General features: G+C 38.9%; 1 protein-coding gene across 2 annotated transcripts in view; it reads right to left on the reverse strand.

Moving 5' to 3' along the window:
* The window catches only part of GXYLT1 (glucoside xylosyltransferase 1), a 51,746-nt gene that overhangs the window by 8,106 nt on the left and 23,143 nt on the right, over positions 1-20,497 (reverse strand). For both annotated transcript variants that reach the window (XM_027542594.1, XM_027542595.1), the window contains 4 exons: positions 19,963-20,088; positions 15,862-16,113; positions 6,963-7,086; positions 6,582-6,754 (listed from right to left, as the gene is read on the reverse strand). In XM_027542594.1, coding sequence (XP_027398395.1) covers positions 6,582-6,754; positions 6,963-7,086; positions 15,862-16,113; positions 19,963-20,088 — 675 coding nt within the window. The remainder of the gene's footprint in view (positions 1-6,581; positions 6,755-6,962; positions 7,087-15,861; positions 16,114-19,962; positions 20,089-20,497) is intronic.

Here is a 20,497-nt window from a genome sequence, read left to right on the forward strand (position 1 = left end):
CCCAGGGCTGTGCACCCACATTGCATCCAGAGGCTCACCTGCCCAGAGGCTACAGTGCCCTCACCTGACTGCAAGCCTCCTCCTCCCCTACTGTGTGCTACCCAGACTTGTCCACACCTTTCCTGGCTGCCTGGTACTCGTCCTTCCAGCTCAGTCCAATGTCAGCTCCTCCGAGAAACTCTCCTCACACAGATAATCACTCCCTCTTCACTGGCACTGTGCCCAGCACACAAACTTTTAGGAAGGTCATGTTTTATATATAAGAATGTCAGCTGAAAGCAGAGAGTAAACAGTGATGCTATGATGCCCACAATGAGATACTTTAAGGCATTTTCAAAAAACAGAACATGTTTTAAAAATACAGGTACAATGGCAGGCAGTTCAAGCCTTCAGATGCCAAGTGCCAGCTACATATAAGAAAATTGTGCAGGAGAGGATGTCAAGTCCCCTGCATCTCTGCAAATCTACTGCATCTCATGCAGATACAAGAAGGGTGTGAGGTAAATCAAAGTTAACAGAGAAACACCACAAAATCCAATAATTCAAATGAAATACAGGAAGCAAAAAATACTTAACAGAGCAATAAAATGTTTTATTCCCACTGTGAATCTGCACTTTTTAATCTTAGTATTTGTATTCACTCAACAACTAATATTTAACAATTATGTATGGACTGTAAAACCTGATTTGCTGGCAGACATAGCCATGCATTCACATTTTACAGATGGTTCACATCCTTATGGTTCATAGCATTCAATGGCTATGACTAAGCTTCTCTCTGAAACTTGCATAAATACCTCTGTCTGAACAGTAATTCTTTTAAAAATTATACTTTCCATTGAATAATAGATAAGAGAAGATAAAAACACTAACCAAGCACCAAAAAGACTGATTAACTTCATTAAGTTGAAAACTGGGTAGATACGGCTAATTAATACAAACCGAAAACAACCACTAGTCATTAATTACTTCAGTGTTTGAAACAGTTTTTAAAATAAGATTTATTTCTTAAAAATCAAGTGTAATTAATCAGCTTAAAACAAATACTCAGCTTTTTTTTTAAGTATATACTTATAAGAGATCAAAGAAAAGATCAAATAAAACTAGTAAGATTTAATTCCTTAATAATGGATTTTTTTAAAATGCTCGGGGGCAACAAAGAAATCACATTTTTATAGGAGTGCATTTCTTTTCTACCCTGCAAAGCCTCAGAACTCCAAAAGTACCTCTTGTTATTTTTATCACCTCTTGACAAGCCATAATAAAGCATTATTAAAATATAATATTGATTCTGAAGGCATACAAGGTCAGCTACATGAAAATGAACATCAACACTAAATTTTATAATTCTTCAGTGAGTGTAGCTGTATCATGATAAACTGATTATTCAGAAACCCTATCTCTCAGGCTTATAGGATTAAGAAACTTAGAAAAACACTAAAACTGTAGCTTACAATGCTATCAGCACTTTCCCTACCACCAAGTGTGAGCAACACTCATTTCCAGGAGAAAACTTCAGCTCCCTGTACTGCAGATCATCACCTTACACAGCACACATCGTCACCACGTCTGGCCCAGTCCAGCCACTGCCTACTTCCACCCATCACCCCAGTTAAACAGCTCAACTCCTGACCTCCTCATGGGTTTTTCACCACCCACATGACTGAGTGACTTCACTTTCACTTTTCACTTTGACTCATTGGAGAAGGAAATGGCAACCCACTCCAGTGTTCTTGCCTGGAGAATCCCAGGGACGGGGGAGCCTGGTGGGCTGCCGTCTATGGGGTCGCACAGAGTCGGACACAACTGAAGCGATGCAGCAGCAGCAAGACCTTTTCTCAGGCAGTATTGGTTCTGCCTGCTCACCTGGCAAACTCTTAACTCATTCTTCAGGGTTCACTTCAAATGCCTCCTCATCAATGAAGCCTTCCCTGGCCCTTTGGGACACAGCTGTTGCACTCTTCCACATCCTAAAACAGTCTGTGTCTCAGGAGATTAGAGTTCAGTATCTTTATTCTCATTCCTATTAATGAGACTGTACTAGCAAATACTGAGATCAGTCATTAGAAAATGCTTAGAGTCTCGCCAATAGGGGCATCAGCTCTTTTGATCCCCACACTTAGACCACACCAGCACTCCTGTTACTGGTATTTGTCTTCACAGCCATATATGATTAGACACAGTCCAGCAGCACAGTGAACATACCCGCTGAGAGATGAATGGTCACATATAACCTCTCCCCAGGTATCGGTGAATTAGCTGCATTGATAGTGCCTGATATACAGCTCATTAAGCAAAATCATAAATCCAACCCTTATTTGGTTTTGCCCCAAGTCTTGGTCCCCAACATACTCAGAGACCTGATTCATGCATCAGTCTACAGGCACGTGAAGTACAATCATCTCTCCCTGTCAATCCACCTCAGCTACATAAAAGTGGACTGTTAAGACCAAGGGGAAAAAGAGACAGAAACAGGTGTCTGGGGTGACAGGGCCAGAATAATTTTTTCCAAACTCAATATAAAGTTTAGTATTTAAAAAAGAAAACCTCATTTACAAAGGCAACAAAGAAAACAGAATAGACTTAAGATATGTTCAAAATCCACAGTATGAAGAGATCTATTCAACATTCCTGAAAGATACAAATCAAAGACAACCCTTGTTCCTAAAATGTCTCAACACCATCAAAACGTCAGCAGTCACTAAGTCAACATGTGAAGATGACACACTCCCAACAAAAAAACAACTTTTTGTTAAATGTGTTGGTATCTGTGTAAAAATAAAAATACACTGAGTAGGAAGACACTAAAAGGACAGGATGTGAACAGGGAATAGCCCTATCAGGTATTAAAATACAGCACAAGGACTTCATAGTGAAAACAGTGTGTTAGTGCACAAATGGACAGACCAGTGGAGAAGAGAAAATCCAGAAATCACAAATGGAACTTTCAGTTCAGTTCAGTCGCTCAGTCGTGTCCGACTCTTTGCCACCCCATGAGCAGCATGCCAGGCGTCCCTGTCCATCACCAACTCCCAGAGTTTACCCAAACTCACGTCCATCGAGTCAGTGATGCCAACCAGCCATCTCATCCTCTGTCGTCCCCTTCTCCTCCTGCCCTCAATCCCTCCCAGCATCAGGGTCTTTTCCAGAGAGTCAACACTTCGCATGAGGTGGCCAAACTACTGGAGTTTTAGCTTCAGCATCAGTCCTTCCAATGAACACCCAGGACTGATCTCCTTTAGGATAGACTGGTTTGATATCCTTGCAGTCCAAGGGACTCTCAAGAGTCTTCTCCAATACCACAGTTCAAAAGAATCAATTCTTTGGCGCTCAGCTTTCTTCACAGTCCAACTCTCACATCCATACATGACCACTGGAAAAATCATAGCCTTGACTAGATGGACCTTTGCTGGCAAAGTAATATCTGTGCTTTTTAATACGCTGTCTAGGTTGGTCATAACTTTCCTTCCAAGGAGTAAGCATCTTTTAATTTCATGACTGCACTCACCATCTGCAGTGATTTTGGAGACCAAAAAAATAAAGTCTGACACTGTTTCCACTGTTACCCCATCTATTTGACATGAAATCATGGGACCAGATGCCATGATCTTAGTTTTCTGAATGTTGAGCTTTAAAGCCAACTTTCTCACTCTCCTCTTTCACTTTGACCAAGAGGCTTTTTAGTTCCTCTTCACTTTCTGCCCGTAAGGGTGGTGTCATCCGCATATCTGAGGTTATTGATATTTCTCCCGGCAATCTTGATTCCAGCTTGTGCTTCTTCCAGCCCAGCGTTCCTCATGATGTACTCTGCATATAAGTTAAATAGGCAGGGTGACAATATACAGCCTTGACGGACTCCTTTTCCTATTTGGAACCAGTCTGTTGTTACATGTCCAGTTCTGAACTTTAGTACATGATAAAGTCAGTATCTCAAATCTTCAGGTTATAGATAACCTTTCAAATAAACATAATTGGGACAAGACGGCCACTTGGAAAAAGATCAAATCAGATCTATCCCTTACTCAAGAGTAAATTCCAAACCGAGCAGAAGACTAAACGTAGTAAGTGAAACAGTATACAGGTAAACCTTTCTGTAAACTGAGTATAGGTAGGGAAAGACTTTCTAACTATGACTTTTTTTTAAAGTTTTAAATTCGATTACACAAAAATTTTTAAAGAAACAACTCTGAACGACAAAAAATGCCATAAACAAAGTCAAACTGGGAGGAAATATTTACATCAGATATAACAGAAAAAGAACTAATATCTTTAATACACAAAGAACTTGCAGCAACTGCTGGGGAGGTGGGAAGTAAAGTATGAAAGTCTCACATGGTGATGATTGTACAACTCTGTAAATATGCTAAAAACCACCGAATAATTTACACTATGAGTGAAAAGGATGGCATATAAAATGTTAAAAATAAAGTCATTTTAAAAAATCAATAGAAGACTAAGAGATCTGAAAGAAAATTCACTCCAAAAAGATGTAAAAACAGCTGTTAGATATATAAAAAGATGTTCATCTCACTCACAAGAGAAAGTGAAATTTAAACTAAGATTCCATTTCTCACTTATGGAGCATGGCAAAAAATTTTCAAGGCTGACAATACACTCCTGTGCATAACAGGCTTCCTCATGAACTGTTGGCAGGAATGCAAATAATCCCTATGTAGGGGAAACAGGCAGTAACTTCAAATAAAATTATCTCATGTCCAGGAATTTATCCTAATTAATACATTGCTTTTTACTTCCTTCCTCCCTCCCTCCGTTATTTCTTTCCTTCTTTTCTATCTCTCTCTTATTCTCTCTTTGCCTCTCTCTCTTTATTGGCCCACCTTGCAGTTTGCAGAATCTTACTGCTGCCAAACAAGAGATCTGACCAGAGCCCTGGCAGGAAAAGCATGGAGTACTAACCACTGGTCCACCAGGGAATTCTGCTGCATTCTTATTCAAAATGTTGGAGAATACCAAAATGTTCAAACATAAGAGATTAGTTGAATAAACTCTAGTACATGCACCAAGTGGAGTATCATACAATTGTGTTAAAAAAGGTATGAGGAAGATATTTATAAATGTCCAAACTTACAGAATATTGTAAAACAAAAGGAAAGAACAAATAAAGATGAAGAATACCTTTCATGTAAGAAAAGGGGACTTACAAAACATACGTGTACCTACTCATCTGTATAGGAAGGACAAACCAGAAAATGAAATTGGTGACTGGGGCTGGGACTTGGGGTAGAAGGATGCGGAAGGAACAATTTCTGAGTAAGCCCTAATACAGCTTTGACTTTTTGAAGTACATTAATATTCCTCACATCAACCTGAACTTAGGACTTCCCTGGTGGTCCAGTGGTTAAGACTCTGCCTGCCAACGCAGGACACGGGTTCAATTCCTGGTCCTGGAAGATTTCACATGCCATGGGGCAACGAAGCCCAAGAGCCACAACTACGGAGGCCCCTGCTCTAGAGTCTGTGATCTGCAACAAGAGAAGCCACTCTAAGGGGAAGCCTACGCACTGAAACTAGAGAGCAGCCCCCACTCACTGCAGCCAGAGTAAGCCCTCGTGCAGCAACAAAGACCCAGCACAGCCAAAAAAGTAATTAAGCTCTTAAAAATTAAAGTTAAATCAACAAACATGAGGAAAAAAACTTGTAACTGAAAGCATATGGAAATATATGAATCCAACAGTATGTCAAATGAATAAATAAAGACATTGACACGAGGAGAAAAAAACTAACGCAAATCACGTCTGAACACAGTACAGAACGTACACCCTCATCTGGGGGTGGGGAGGCGGGAGGACTGTAAACAAACTGAACGCTTACATCTGGCTAGTTTTTCAAGGAGAGGAGTGGGGAAGAGTAGTACAAATGGAGCGTTGCTGAAATTATTTTAAATGTATTATAGCATTAAGCAACAGAGGAAAAGTTTTAGTTTGGAGCCGGGATTCTAACTGAAGAAAACAGAAACCAAGTAGAAGAGGAATGGAAGGAGCCTGGGAGAATGAAACTGGGCGCACTGGTGTGAGCACAGGACTGTGTGTGTGTGTGTATGTGTGTGTTTGCATTTTTGTATTTCCCAGCTCTGCTGCTGAAAGGGCCTGGAAGGGAAGACACCTTTGCAGCAATAAGCATCAGAGTTCCTTAGAGAGACAGCTAGTTTCAGGGCGAGGGCAGGGAAGGCATAATAAGATAAGCCTGGGATATTTTGCTTGTACCTCCTCTTTGAGAAGGCACTCAAAATAATGATGGGAATGTGTCACATAAGCACAAGAGATGGCCAAAAGGGGCACCCAATCGCCAAATCTGGCACAACTTCAGCATCAATATAAATAAAATTGAACACTGATTATAATTTGCTGAAAAGAATAGTATCAGTGAGCTCATACTGATAACGCACAGGTCAGTAAGTGGGCAAAAGGCGGTGCCCTTCCTTCCAGCAGGACACCAAGTGCCAGAGCTGTGAGGGGAGGGCGTGGTGGGCTTTATACTGAAGAACTGGAGCAAAGGATATGCAAACTCTCTGTAAACCAGGGAGTCTGTCCACAAAACACTTCAAAAAAAAAAGAGCTTACATTTCTCAGTGCTTCATAAATAGCTCTAAATGCTGGTTGCTTATCATCATGGTAAACACCTCTGTTCCCATGGAGAATAAAGATTCCTTCTTCTTCAGCTTCTTGGCAATTGCTTCCATATATGCAATGATCTGGTCGATAATTCCATTGGCAAGGAAAAACAAAAAGGCTTTCTATGCAAAGATAAAACAAAGAAGTAAACACACACTAATTCCACAGAATTAACGTTCTGCAAAGATTTTAAACTTAGTTTACTCTGTCTTAAACATAAAGAGTGATAACTTAATATAAGCCAAAATCAAATAAATGCATTTTTTTCAATTTTGACTAAATACTATGTTTTTCTTTTTTACAAAGAATAAAAGAAATTTTTTAAATTACCTGGATTGTGAAAAAATATGATATTCAACAGATCTTGATCACCCCATGTAATGTTCAGTTTGTATTTTTTAAGCAACGGCATCAGTATATCTCCCCATCGTAGTCGCACGGTGGTCATATCATTCTGTTGGTAAATACATTAACAAATTTCTCAGACTTCCAGGTTAAAAATGGCAGCATAATGACAGCTCCTCATTCTTCCCTTAGCCACTGTTACAGAGCAACAGATGTGCAAACTTCTTTTGTTACAAAACAGTGTGACCCTAACATAAACCTAAATGTGAGGAAGAACGAACAGCTCAACTGGACAGATAACAAAAGATATCTGAAGCTGTACAGAGCCATGATGAAACTAACAGAAGTCGGGAAGAAAAGGGAAAGAGAAAGGAGGTGGTGGTTCCAGTGATATGACTGTACCCTCATCTTAAAAAGCACAGTTTTAGTACCTATGTCTTTGTAATACAGCTGTTGAAGACTAAAGGTGTTAATATATAAATGAAAAGTACTAGAAGCAGTGGGGCTTCCCTGGTAGCTCAGACGACAAAGAATCTGCCTGCAATGCAGGAGACCAGGGTTCAATCCCTGAGTCAGGAAGATCCCTGAAGATGGGAATGTCTCCTCACTCCATTATTCTTGCCTGGAGAATTCCATGGACAGAGAAGCTTTGCAACCTATAGGCTATGGGGTCGCAAAGAGTCGGATACGCTACTGCTGCTGCTAAGTCACTTCAGTCGTGTCCGACTCTGTGTGACCCCATAGATGGCAGCCCACCAGGCTCCCCTTCCCTGGGATTCTCCAGGCAAGAACACTGGAGTGGGTTGCCATTTCCTTCCCCAAAGCATGAAAGTGAAAAGTGAAAGTGAAGTCGCTCAGTCGTGTCCGACCCTTAGCAACCCTATGGACTGCAGCCTACCAGGCTCCTCCATCCACGGGAGTTTCCAGGCAAGAGTACTGGAGTGGGTTGCCGTTTCTTCTCCGGGAGTCAGACATGACTGAGCGACTAACACACACACAGGAGCAGTACTTGGCACAGTGTTGGTTAGCTCTTATCACCATGATCACTATGATTCTTAGACTGATCTGCTAATCCTTTATAATTGGCATTTCAAAGAGACCACTTGAAACTGATAAATAAAAAATAGATACTGAATTTAATCAGATGCCTTTTCAGCCTCTATGGAATTACTCATAGCTCATTATTTTAAAACTCAAAGTCAGATACCTAAGGAAACAACAGAGTTGAAAGAGGGCTGGGGATCATTTGAATCTGGGGTGAAAAGGGGTGGAGTTAAACACTAAGTCTTTTATACAAATTTGACTCTTGGAAACTCTCCAGGTTTAAACTAAGTACTTTTCAAATTATAGTTTGCAACATGCTGATGAGTGAATTTTTCATATCCTCTGAGAGATTTAAGTACAGAAATTGAGAGTAAGATTTAGAAACTTTTATAGCAATTTAACAGAGTAATTTTATATCTATTTATTTTAACATTTTCCAAGTAATTTATATTATTTTTTACAAAACCACTGGCTCATGACAGATTGCAAACAATGTTTAAAAAAGCACTTTCCTTCTTCACTGATCCTATCTCCAGATAGTCTGAAAACAATTGTTACAAGCTATTCTGCTGTTGCTGTTACTGCTGCTACTAAGTCACTTCAGTCATGTCCCACTCTATGCAACCCCATAGACGGCAGCCCACCAGACTCCTCTGTCCCCCGGATTCTCTAGGCAAGAATACTGGAGTGGGTTGCCATTTCCTTCTCCAATGCGTGCAAGCATGCTGAGTCGCTTCAGTCGTGTCCGACTCTGTGCGACCCCATGGACAACAGTCCACCAGGCTCCTCTGTCTAAGGGATTCTCTAGGCAAAAATACTGATATATATAATAAACTCAATGGAGGTATAAGCAATCTATCCTTTGAGAAGGAAAAGTAAGAATTCCTAGGGGAAAAAACTAAATATTTAAATTAAATTTAATCTACTATAGTAACTGTATTACCTTATTTCTCAGGATGCAATAAATATAGTGACTATACACACATACACAAAATCTGGAAAATGACTGAAACAAATTTTACTTAAGGAAATAGTAAGAAAACAATTTATTTGAAAGGATAATTCTGCAATGAGTCATTGATCGTGTTAACTAAATGTTCTTAGGATCTGAAAAGGAAAATATGAGTTGATCAACAAGGACCAAGACCAGCAACACATTCAATAGATAGTACTGTTGGAATACCCCTTGTATCATGTCATGCTCAAGTCTTCACTACACTTTACTTATTTAAAAAAGAAGAAGAAAAATATACCTATTCAAAGAAACACATCTACTCAAAGAAAAAAAAATCTTTATTATGCAAAGGAAAAGTCCTACCGGAAAAATATTGGACAAGAAGAAATAACACTAGTAGTACTTGTTGAGGATATAACCTAGAATATCCAAGACTAAAAAAGCCATGAAAAATGAGTTTAATAAAGAGGCATTATATACAAAAAGAGTTTAAGCCAACAGAAATAGAAAAACAGCAAACTAGAAAAAGTCAAAGGAAATGGACATACAGCCATTCACAAAGGAGGAAACAAAAACAGCTAAAAATTGTATGAAAAGATTTTCACCCACATAGGTGGTGTCGGAGAAGGCAATGGCACCCCATTCCAGTACTCTTGCCTGGAAAATCTCATGGATGGAGGAGCCTGGTAGGCTGCAGTCCATGGGGTTGATAAGAGTCAGACACAACTGAGCGACTTCACTTTCACTTTTCCTTTCATGCATTGGAGAAGGAAATGGCAACTCACTCCAGTGTTCTTGCCTGGAGAATCCCAGGGACGGAGGAGCCTGGTGGGCTGCCGTCTATGGAGTCACACAGAGTCGGACACGACTGAAGTGACTTAGCAGTAGCAGTAGCAGGTGGTGTAGTCAGGTAAGTAAAAATTAAAATACATGAGGTGTTTTTCAGCCATCAGTTCAGTTCAGTTGCTCAGTCGTGTCCAACTCTTTGCCACCCCATGGACTACAGCACGCCAGGCTTCCCTGTCCATCACCAAATCCCAGAGTTTACCCAAACTCATGTCCATTGAGTTGGTGATGCCATCCAACCATCTTATCCTCTGTCATCCCCTTCTCCTCCTGCCCTCAATTTTTCCCAGCATCAGGGTCTTTTCAAATAAGTCAGCTCTTTGCAATAGGTGGCCAAAGTACTGGAGTTTCAGCTTCAGCATCAGTCCTTTCAATGAATATTCAGGACTGATTTCCTTTAGGATGGACTGCTTGAATCTCTTTGCAGTCCAAGGGACTCTCAAGAGTCTTCTCCAACACCACAGTTCAAAAGCATCAATTCTTCGGCACTCAGCTTTCTTTATAGTCCAGCTCTCACATCCATACATGACTACTGGAAAAACCATAGCCTTGACTAGACAGACCTTTGTTGGCAAAGTAATGTCTCTACTTTTTAATATGCTGTGTAGGTCAGTTATAACTTTCCTTCCAAGGAGTAAGCGTCTTTTAATTTCATGGCTACAGTCACCAGCTCCAGTGATTTTGGAGCTCCCCAAAATAAAGTCAGCCACAGTTCCCACTGTTTCCCCATCTATTTGACATGAAGTCATGGGACCAGATGCCATGATCTTAGTTTTCTGAATGTTGAGCTTTAAGCCAACTCTCCTCTTTCACTTTCATCAAGAGGTTCTTTAGTTCCTCTTCACTTTCTGCCATAAGGGTGGTGTCATCTGCATATCTGAGGTTATTGATATTTCTCCCGGCAATCTTGATTCCAGCTTGTGCTTCTTCCAGGCCAGCGTTTCTCATGGTGTATGCTGAATATAAGTTAAATAAGCAGGGTGACAATACACAGCCTTGACGTACTCCTTTTCCTATTTGGAACCAGTCTGTTGTTCTACGTCCAGTTCTAACTGTTGCTTCCTGACCTGCATACAGATTTCTCAAGAGGCAGTCAGGTGGTCTGGTGTTCCCATGTCTTTCTGAATTTTCCACCATTTATTGTGATCCACACAGTCAAAGGCTTTGGCATAGTCAATAAAGCAGAAGTAACCATATAACTACATATTAATACTAGTACACAGAATCAAATCATTCTTTCTCCATAATATGACACACATTAAATGTGATGGGCTATATGTACTGACATAAAAATCAACTATATATTTGCTAAGTGAAAAAAGCAAACTGAAGCTGTATAAAAGGACTGCACATTTAAATGCTAATGTCCATGTATATCTGCTTCAAAATGCCTTTTTAAAAGGGTCTGAAGAATACAGAGCAAAGTACATAATGTCATTTGGGCAAAGAATGAAACTGGGGATCAGATCAGATCAGATCAGATCAGTCACTCAGTCGTGTCCGACTCTTTGTGACCCCATGAATCACAGCACGCCAGGCCTCCCTGTCCAACACCAACTCCCAGAGTTCACTCAGACTCACGTCCATCGAGTCAGTGATGCCATCCAGCCATCTCATCCTCTGTCGTCCCCTTCTCCTCCTGCCCCCAATCCCTCCCAGCATCAGAGTCTTTTCCAATGAGTCAACTCTTCGCACGAGGTGGCCAAAGTACTTGAGTTTCAGCCTTAGCATCATTCCTTCCAAAGAACACCCAGGGCTGATCTCCTTCAGAATGGACTGGTTGGATCTCCTTGCAGTCCAAGGGACTCTCAAGAGTCTTCTCCAACACCACAGTTCAAAAGCATCAATTCTTCAGCGCTCAGCCTTCTTCACAGTCCAACTCTCACATCCATACATGACCACTGGAAAAACCATAGCCTTGACTAGACGGACCTTTGTTGGCAAAGTAATGTCTCTGCTTTTGAATATGCTATCTAGGTTGGTCATAACTTTCCTTCCAAGGAGTTAAGCGTCTTTTAATTTCATGGCTGCAGTCACCATCTGTAGTGATTTTGGAGCCCAGAAAAATAAAGTCTGACACTGTTTCCCCATCTATTTCCCATGAAGTGATGGGACCGGATGCCATGATCTTCGTTTTCTGAATGTTGAGCTTTAAGCCAACTCTTTCACTCTCCTCTTTCACTTTCATCAAGAGGCTTTTTAGTTCCTCTTCACTTTCTGCCATAAGGGTGGTGTCATCTGCATATCTGAGGTTATTGATATTTCTCCCGGCAATCTTGATTCCAGCTTGTGTTTCTTCCAGTCCAGCGTTTCTCATGATGTACTCTGCATAGAGGTTAAATAGGCAGGGTGACAATATACAGCCTTGACGTACTCCTTTTCCTATTTGGAACCAGTCTGTTGTTCCATGTCCAGTTCTAATTGTTGCTTCCTGACCTGCATACAAATTTCTCAAGAGGCAGGTCAGGTGGTCTGGTATTCCCATCTCTTTCAGAATTTTCCACAGTTTATTGTGATGCACACAGTCAAAGGCTTTGGCATAGTCAATAAAGCAGAAATAGATGTTTTTCTGGAACTCTCTTGCTTTTTCCATGATCCAGCGGATGTTGGCAATTTGATCTCTGGTTCCTCTGTCTTTTCTAAAACCAGCTTGAACATCAGGAAGTTCACGGTTCACGTATTACTGAAGCCTGGCTTGAAGAACTTTGAGCATTACTTTACTAGCCTGTGAGATGAGTGCAATTGTGCGGTAGTTTGAGCATTCTTTGTCATTGCCTTTCTGGGGATAGTGTATGTAAAGCAGAAAAGTTTCTTTTTAACTCAATGAATTGCCTGAATTTTTACAAGCATGATTTTGTAACTTTTTAAAAAAGATGCAGCTCTAATATTCATTTCAGCAACTCTACCAAAAATGCACATGTATCATATTAAGATAAATTAGTTTCATTTTTAGAATTATGTAAGCTTTTGAAAACAAACTCATTATTACCATCAGTCTATGTTATATGTAAAAATAAAACTGACAGATGACTATTCATATCATGCTCTGACAATGCTAGAAACTGAGAACTCATGAATTCTCAAAGATTGGTTACTCTACTGTTTTCTGAAAAGTTAGACTATATATGTAACACAATAAAAGCCTTCCATCATACACATATTTCAAATATGTAAAAACAATCATCACAACTACCTCACAGTAAGTATTCTATTTTTTAATTCTTTTCAATAATTCATCAATGGCAAAAAAAAAAAAAAAAATAGTTCAATAACAGCCTGGTTTCTAAAATTTCTGTCTGTCTTCTGCCAGTAATTATCCATTGAGTTGCTACTTTATGCCAGACTCCATGCTAAATATTCTGAAAGCAAAGCTGTATAAAAGACATACCCTTCCTTCAGTACATGGAGAAAACAGGCAAAAATTAAACTTTACAAAATAATAAACGGCAGGACACAAACAAGGTACAGCAAACATACAAGAAAAGAATTCTCAAGATGCCTTATGTATAATCTTTGGTTTTTATCTAATAAATAGGAAAAGGTCAAGAAATGTCCTACTAGGGATTCAACGCTGCAGAAACAATCATAACACAAAATACAAAGCAGTATCTTAGCCAGGGTTATATCAGTGTCTGTCAGCATTATGAGAAACAAAACAAAAAGCTAAATTTTTACTATTTTCAATTTTAAAATATATAATTATAATACATAAGGCTGGGACTGAATAATTATGAATGGTAGGGGCTGGGTGACAACAAAGCAAATAGGAATTTAAAACATGGTCATTGTCCTATGGGTTGTCTTACAGCTTTTCATGTGATAATAACTATGGGATAACATTTGTGGACGTGTATGAAACAGTTTGAAAAGTTATTACAAGTAATTCAGTTATATCACTAGAGCTCTAAAATTTAACATCTGTGCCAGAAATTATGAGTCAGTAGGAAAAAAAACAAAGCCATGTCTGCTAAAGATATTTTTGGAAATCAAGAAAAATAAAGAGATATAAAATGGAACCAAAAAAAAATCAATAAATTTTGTCGAAACATATCAGCAATCGTAAATAAAACATTTTAAAAACAGAGCAAATCTTTGTTCCCACTGGGCAAGAACAGAGTTGTCTGAAACACAGGGATAGTACGTATGAAGTAAATTGCACCTACTAAATTCATATACAATCATACACCTCATATGTTCTTCATTAAGACAGAAACAAATGTTTGAAAGCTTAGAAATTATTTCAACTCCCATATCTACATCTCTAGCTGGATTATAACATACCACAGACAAAAAGAAAAGGGGAGAAACCATTATACATACTTAAGAATGACATTCAAATAAGTAAAAGGCAAATAAAAAATAATTATAGATTTGAACTACATAGCTGTAATTTGAAATGTTCTTAAAAATCAAATAATGGTGTTACACTAAATTACCTCTAAGGTTCTTTGCAACACAACACTTCTCATAATTCTAAGAATTTCAAATGAAGAGTTCCTAAGGAATTACATTATTCCTTAGCACACAATCTTACAGCACCATCTTCTGGTATAGTATTACCGAGCATAGTCTAACCATCAGAAAAGGAAGAAAACTCATGGTATGACACCTGCTTTATTTAGTAAAATGTTATGGTAGATACATTTTTAAAACTCAAAATATATTATCAAATTGGGTAACTGAAGTTGACTGATAAGCAAGAACACAGGTTACACTGGCTTCATTAAAGCATCATTTGTAGAAGACAAACTGAAAAGACAGCAAGATTTCAGAAAGGTACAGAAGATGGGAAAGCTAAACAAACAAACCCTATGTAGGCTAGATATACAGAAGACAAGAGTGATGGATGTTAAACTGCCTTAGGATTGAAATGTCCAGATGTGGGTGGTGACGGCCACAAGCAGTACAGCGAAGTACAGGAAGGATACGAAGGGACGATAGATTTAAATCAGACACAAAGACAGGAATAAAAATAACGGTGTAAACTCTGGTCCACCACAGCCAACGGAAAAATCCTAAATATATACATGTGCAAATATATATGTATAGATATTCATATTATAGAAGATAATATCCCTTAATGCTTAATTCAGTATTAACCAGATGTAAAGGGTTAAACAGTGAGTATGAGTGTTTCAGAAATCACTGCTTTTAGCTAACACTGAAGTGCTTACTATGTGTCATGCCCTATACTAAGCACTTTGAGTGGGTCTCTTTTAAAAAGACAACCTACTTAAGTCATTTATTATCTCTATTTTTCAGCTGAGGGAACTGACATTTGAAAATTAACTAGCTGGCCAGTAGTTGTGGTGAACAGGCGACAAAGTTAAACATAAGGCCAAACCACTTGACTCCAATGGCCCCAGACTACAATGACTTAAGGACTCATCAGCATGAGACTGATAAACAGTACAATGCGTTCAGAACGCACAGAGAATTGAAATAGCCGGACTTTCCCAAAATTTGAGACAAGAAACATGGTAGGAATTTTTTAAAAAGTCACTATAACTTCCAATAGCACCAAAATAGCCAACATTTCCTATGTGTTAAGCCTCGTTCTAACTAATTTATTCCTCACAAAAACCCCATGACATACATACCGTTATCTATCATACCATTTCACAGATGAGGAAATCAAAGCCTGGAGATGTTCAAAACTTACCCAAGATCTCAGTGTTTGAACCAAGCTAACATGACAGTCTTAAGCTCTTAACTACAATCTGTGCTCCTCCAGGACATATCACACTTTAGAGTCAAGTATTATGAGGCTGCACAACTACAAAATGACAACTCTTGTCTGGAAAAGCAATCTAGGAATGTTCACACTTGCTGCTTGATACTTGACTGTAATGCCATCTGCTTTGACCTACTGTAATGCTCTAATAAACAGAATACTAAGAACACACTTGCTTCAATTATTCTAGGTAAGTAGAAAAATTCTGAATAGGTCAATCTAGCTTTTAATAAAACAAAACTAAATTGGAAACCAAACAATCTGGAGGGAAAAGAGCAGAATGCTAACCTGAATCAGTCACTTACCTTGAAATACTTCCTTCTCATTCTGGTCATGTTCATCAGCATAACTCCCGAGTTCACTCCAGTTTTCCCATAGTATGGATGTCTGGCAAAGCGATTATACCAGCCTATTCGAGGCTCTTCATGTTCTGGTGCCACTGCAGCAATTTGTGTGGAATTAAACTTCTTTAGCAAAGCCCAAATATCGTCAACGGGCCGTAAAAAAAGGATATCAGTGTCAACATACAATAGTGAGTCAACTTCTTTCAGGATTAACTATGGGGAGAGATATTTGAATCAGTAACTCTATTTCATTATAAAACACCAAGAGGCTTTCATTATTTTTTTAAAAACTACTTAAGAGATAAACTACTTGACATTAATTTTTTAAATTAATTTTTCCCAAGTCTGCCATTTTTACAATAGCATATATAGATATTCTGCTAATCTTTTTATTAACTTTTAAAGAAGAAAAGCTATGAAAACACATCAGAATAAAAACTCAATACTAAAAACTAGACTAAAAAAGTAAAAGCAATATCCTCAACGACTAGGGAGGAAATGTTTTCCATAATGGAAAACAACATTACCTTTGGTGAACTGACATAGCAAATCTTAATTTCCTGAGATAAATACAGAAATTAGCCAATACAAATGAAGATCTGAACTTGTCCCCTCTACCGTAACACTAATAACTGGTACCTTTACTTCATAATGCCCTCAGCCAGCAATCAGTAGAGCCAAAATTGAAATCCAGACCACCAAGCTCGAGTCCATGCTCTTAAAGATGAGCTGACCATCTCCTAACAAATCAAAGATCCTGCATTTAAATAGCAAGGGCTAAAACAAGACTTGTCTTGGAAGACTGGCTATGTCACTTCTCCAAGACATGTCAAACCTCCTTCCTGCTCTGGCTGTACTCAGCTGTGTCTAACTCTTTGCAGCCCCGTGGCCTGCAGCCTGCCAAGTTCCTCTGTCCATGGAATGTTTCAGGCAAGAATGTTGGAGTAGGTTGCCCTTTCCTACTCCATAGGATCTTCCCCACTCCGGGGGTTAAACCTCCAACATGTATCTTTTACAGGAATTTTCAAGGGTAAGTTTTTATTTCTGCCTCACCCAAAGACTTTAGAATCTGACCCCTGCAAATTTAAATTTGTCTATCCCAGTGTACTAGTAAGACTCAATGATTAGGTTAACCTAAATTAAAGCTTTTTGGTTAAGAATATAATGAGGATAAGAGCTTGATCCTCATTCTGTTCCCTTTCAAAGCTGCTGCCTCCTTCTGAAGCTAGGGTTAAGCCATCACCTTAATGACCAGTTGCGAAGCTGAAATCACTCCATGCCCCCAGATTTAATAGCAGGCTGAGGGAAAAAAACCTGACAGTTAACCACAGAGCCTGAATAGAGAAGGTTCACTTGTTCAAGGACTATAATTAAAAGGATATGTACGTATGTGTCTGTCTGTCTGTCCCTCTCTTCTTTTTTGGAGGACAGAAAAGTGAACGCAATTGTTTTGCTTCTGTACCATGAGACAAATGTGTTTACAGACTACTGTATTGTTAGCAATCTAGGAAGACGCTACAGGAAGCTCCAAGGTCACTGTCGGGAGCCACTGCCATCGGCGGTCACGTTGTATGTGTGTGTGTGTGTGTTCTGTCACTTAGTCATGTCCCACTCTTTGTGACTCTGTGGACTGTAGCCCACCAGGCTCCTCTGTCCATAGGATTTCCCAGCCAAGAATACTGGAGTGGGTAATCACTTCCTCCTCAGGGGATCTTCTCAACCCAGGGATGGAACCCACGTTTCCTGCATTGCAGGTGGACGCTTTACCACTGAGCCACCAGGGAAGTCCACCTGGAAGCCACCAAGGAAGTCCACCTTCACACATAAGGTGAAATGACAATCACATCAGTATTTTTCTATGGTTCCTTCTGGAGGAAGGAGGATTTGCCAGAGCTTACATTGGATCTTTTAATCCCTCCATTTTTTAAAAAAGTTTTTTAATGTTTATTAATTGACTTGGCTGTGTCAGGTCTTAGTCGTGGAACATGGGGTCTTTCCTGCAGTGTGCAGGCTTAGCTGCCCTGTGGCACGTGGGATGTTGGTTGCCTGTCCAGGGATCGAAACCACATCCCTGCACTGTAAGGTAGATTCTTAACCACTGGACCAGGGAAGTCCCTTAATCCCTCCATTTTAAAAGAGGAGAAAGTTAAGGTTTTTACTTAACTACTTCAGTAAATACTTTAGGAAAATTCTTCATTTAAGAAAAATGAAGAATCAACTTAACTTAGAATCTGGTTAAAAAGATGCAGAACTAAGAGTGAATGAAGTACAAGAACAATTTGACAGGTTTCAAGTATTTAATTTCAGCATTTCAAATTTTTAACTACATCACATCATTAAATGATCTGGCAAACTTCCTATCAAAACATCAACAAGTAAACTTTACAATGCTGAATAAAACAGAAGAGCAGTGGTTGTAACCTCATGCTTCTTTCACCACTCATTGCTTTCCAGTGGTGTATTCTTGTTTATTTAATGTCATAAAGTGCTTGTTTAAATGTTCATCTCCCATATCAGACAATAAACTCTATGAAAACAAGAAATCTGGGTACATATTCATTCCTATATGCACAGCAGTTCAGTACGGATACGTGGCAAAACAAAGGCACTCAAACTACTAATTAAATGATGTAACACTGCAATGATTCAACCTAAATATTTTTTTTAATTTTTAAAATTTAAAGCCTGCATGAAGTTATCTAAAACTTCTTAGGCTTTTCCCCTCTTAATCCCTTATTTGTGTGCTTCTTACAAGGGAGGCAGACAACAAGGAAGATATCCTAGGATCAAGACTTTTTATGCCCAGCAATAAACCTACTGGTTAGGCAGATTCAGCTATCAAAATGTAACATGATTTTAAATCTTAACTGACATTCTAGATTTGACAAACTCTATTCTCAATATGCTAAGAACTGCCTTATTCCACTTAATAACAAACAAGCTTCTTCCCGATAATTCCTATACAGAACTCATGCACTTTCAATATTTCTACTACCGTAATTATTTTAAACATTATAGTGGTTTTAACAACTACTGAGAATTTTTTAAATGTGGGTGAATTAAAATGGAAGAGGTAATCTTGCTTCTGAATATTTTTTAAAATATTTATTACTTATTTGAGTGTACTGGGTCTTAATAGCGACACATGGGATCTTCTATCGTTAGCTGTGGCAGTGGGATCTAGTTCCCTGACTAGGGCTCAAACCTGGGCCCTCTACACTGGGGGCAGAGTCTTAATCACTGGACCACCAGGGAAGTCCCTGAATATTTTTAGATTAAAAAAATAATAATCAGGGTTTATCACCAGAGACTACCACCAAAGAGCCCCACTGAATAAATGGTTCCCATTTCCCTTTTAGTTCACGTGCCTCAAATTCTGTTTCTGTGTTAAAAGTATCAGCTAGAAAAGGTGAACTGACTTGCTGTTAAAACAGAAATAGTTATTTAATAAACTGCTTCATTTCCCAAATTACAAATGCAGCCTGCAACTGGCAGGTGATCCTGCCACTGCATTCCTACTGGCAAAGACTTGGCTCCATTAAGATCTGATAATCTCTAACTCCTTCTCAGGGCTTCCCACATGGCGCTAGCAGTAAAGAACCTGCCTGCCAATGCAGGAGGCATAAGAGATGTGGGTACAGTCCCTGGGTCGGGAAGATTCCCTGGAGAAGGGCATGGCAACCCACTCCAGTATTCCTGCGTAGAGAATCCCCTGGCCAGAGGAGCCTGGTGGGCTATAGTCCATGGGGTCGCAAGAATCAGACACAACTGAAGTGACTTAGCAGGCAGACAGGCAACTCCTCCTCAGAGAAGAAACAGTTTATAGCAACTGAATAATTAAAATGTAAGAAATAGTATTGCAACAGAAATTACTTACACTTTTCATTTTTAACAGCATATTTTACCATAGCTTTTATTTGTTCTATGGGAAGTTTTTTCTTTCTTCTAATATTCAAAGGGAAAATAATTTGTGTGTGTTCATTTAACTGATTTACATGAAACTCTTCATTAACTCGTGTGTAAAAGCAAGATGCAAACAAAAATCACTGGAGAAAAACTTACTGGCAAGAACAATCTCTGGGAAGCACACGGTTTAAACAGTTTTTTCCACTCTGCTGCATTCTCACTTGGAAAAGTTATCGGGTATAATGAATAATTAAATGTTTGCAGAAATGACCAGCTGTCAAGCTACAATAAAAAAAAATAAAAGAACTCAATTCAAACTTCTGCAAAATTATAAACCAAGATTAGTTTTCAAAAGCTAAAAATTAAGATGTTATACATCGTATGTCATACACAGTTAAGAGAAAGAAGATTTTTCTTTCCCACCGTTTTCATTCAAAATCTTAAAATCATTCTAATAGCTAGAAAGAATTCACCATAAAGATCTAAGGGACAATTAAAAGGATAAGAGTATCAGTCAAAAAACCAGGAAGTTGAAAGAACTATACAAACTGTTCACCTCCATCAAACTTGACCTAATGTACAAATCTTCTCAATCCTTAAACAAGTTAAAGTCAGAAAAATTAAGCACTAATCTTATTACCATTGTATGTATGACATAATAGAAAATGTTTACAATCCAAGTCAGATCAAC

The sequence above is a fragment of the Bos indicus x Bos taurus genome, chromosome 5 (assembly GCF_003369695.1).
Source record: "Bos indicus x Bos taurus breed Angus x Brahman F1 hybrid chromosome 5, Bos_hybrid_MaternalHap_v2.0, whole genome shotgun sequence".
In the NCBI taxonomy this organism is placed as follows: domain Eukaryota; kingdom Metazoa; phylum Chordata; class Mammalia; order Artiodactyla; family Bovidae; genus Bos; species Bos indicus x Bos taurus.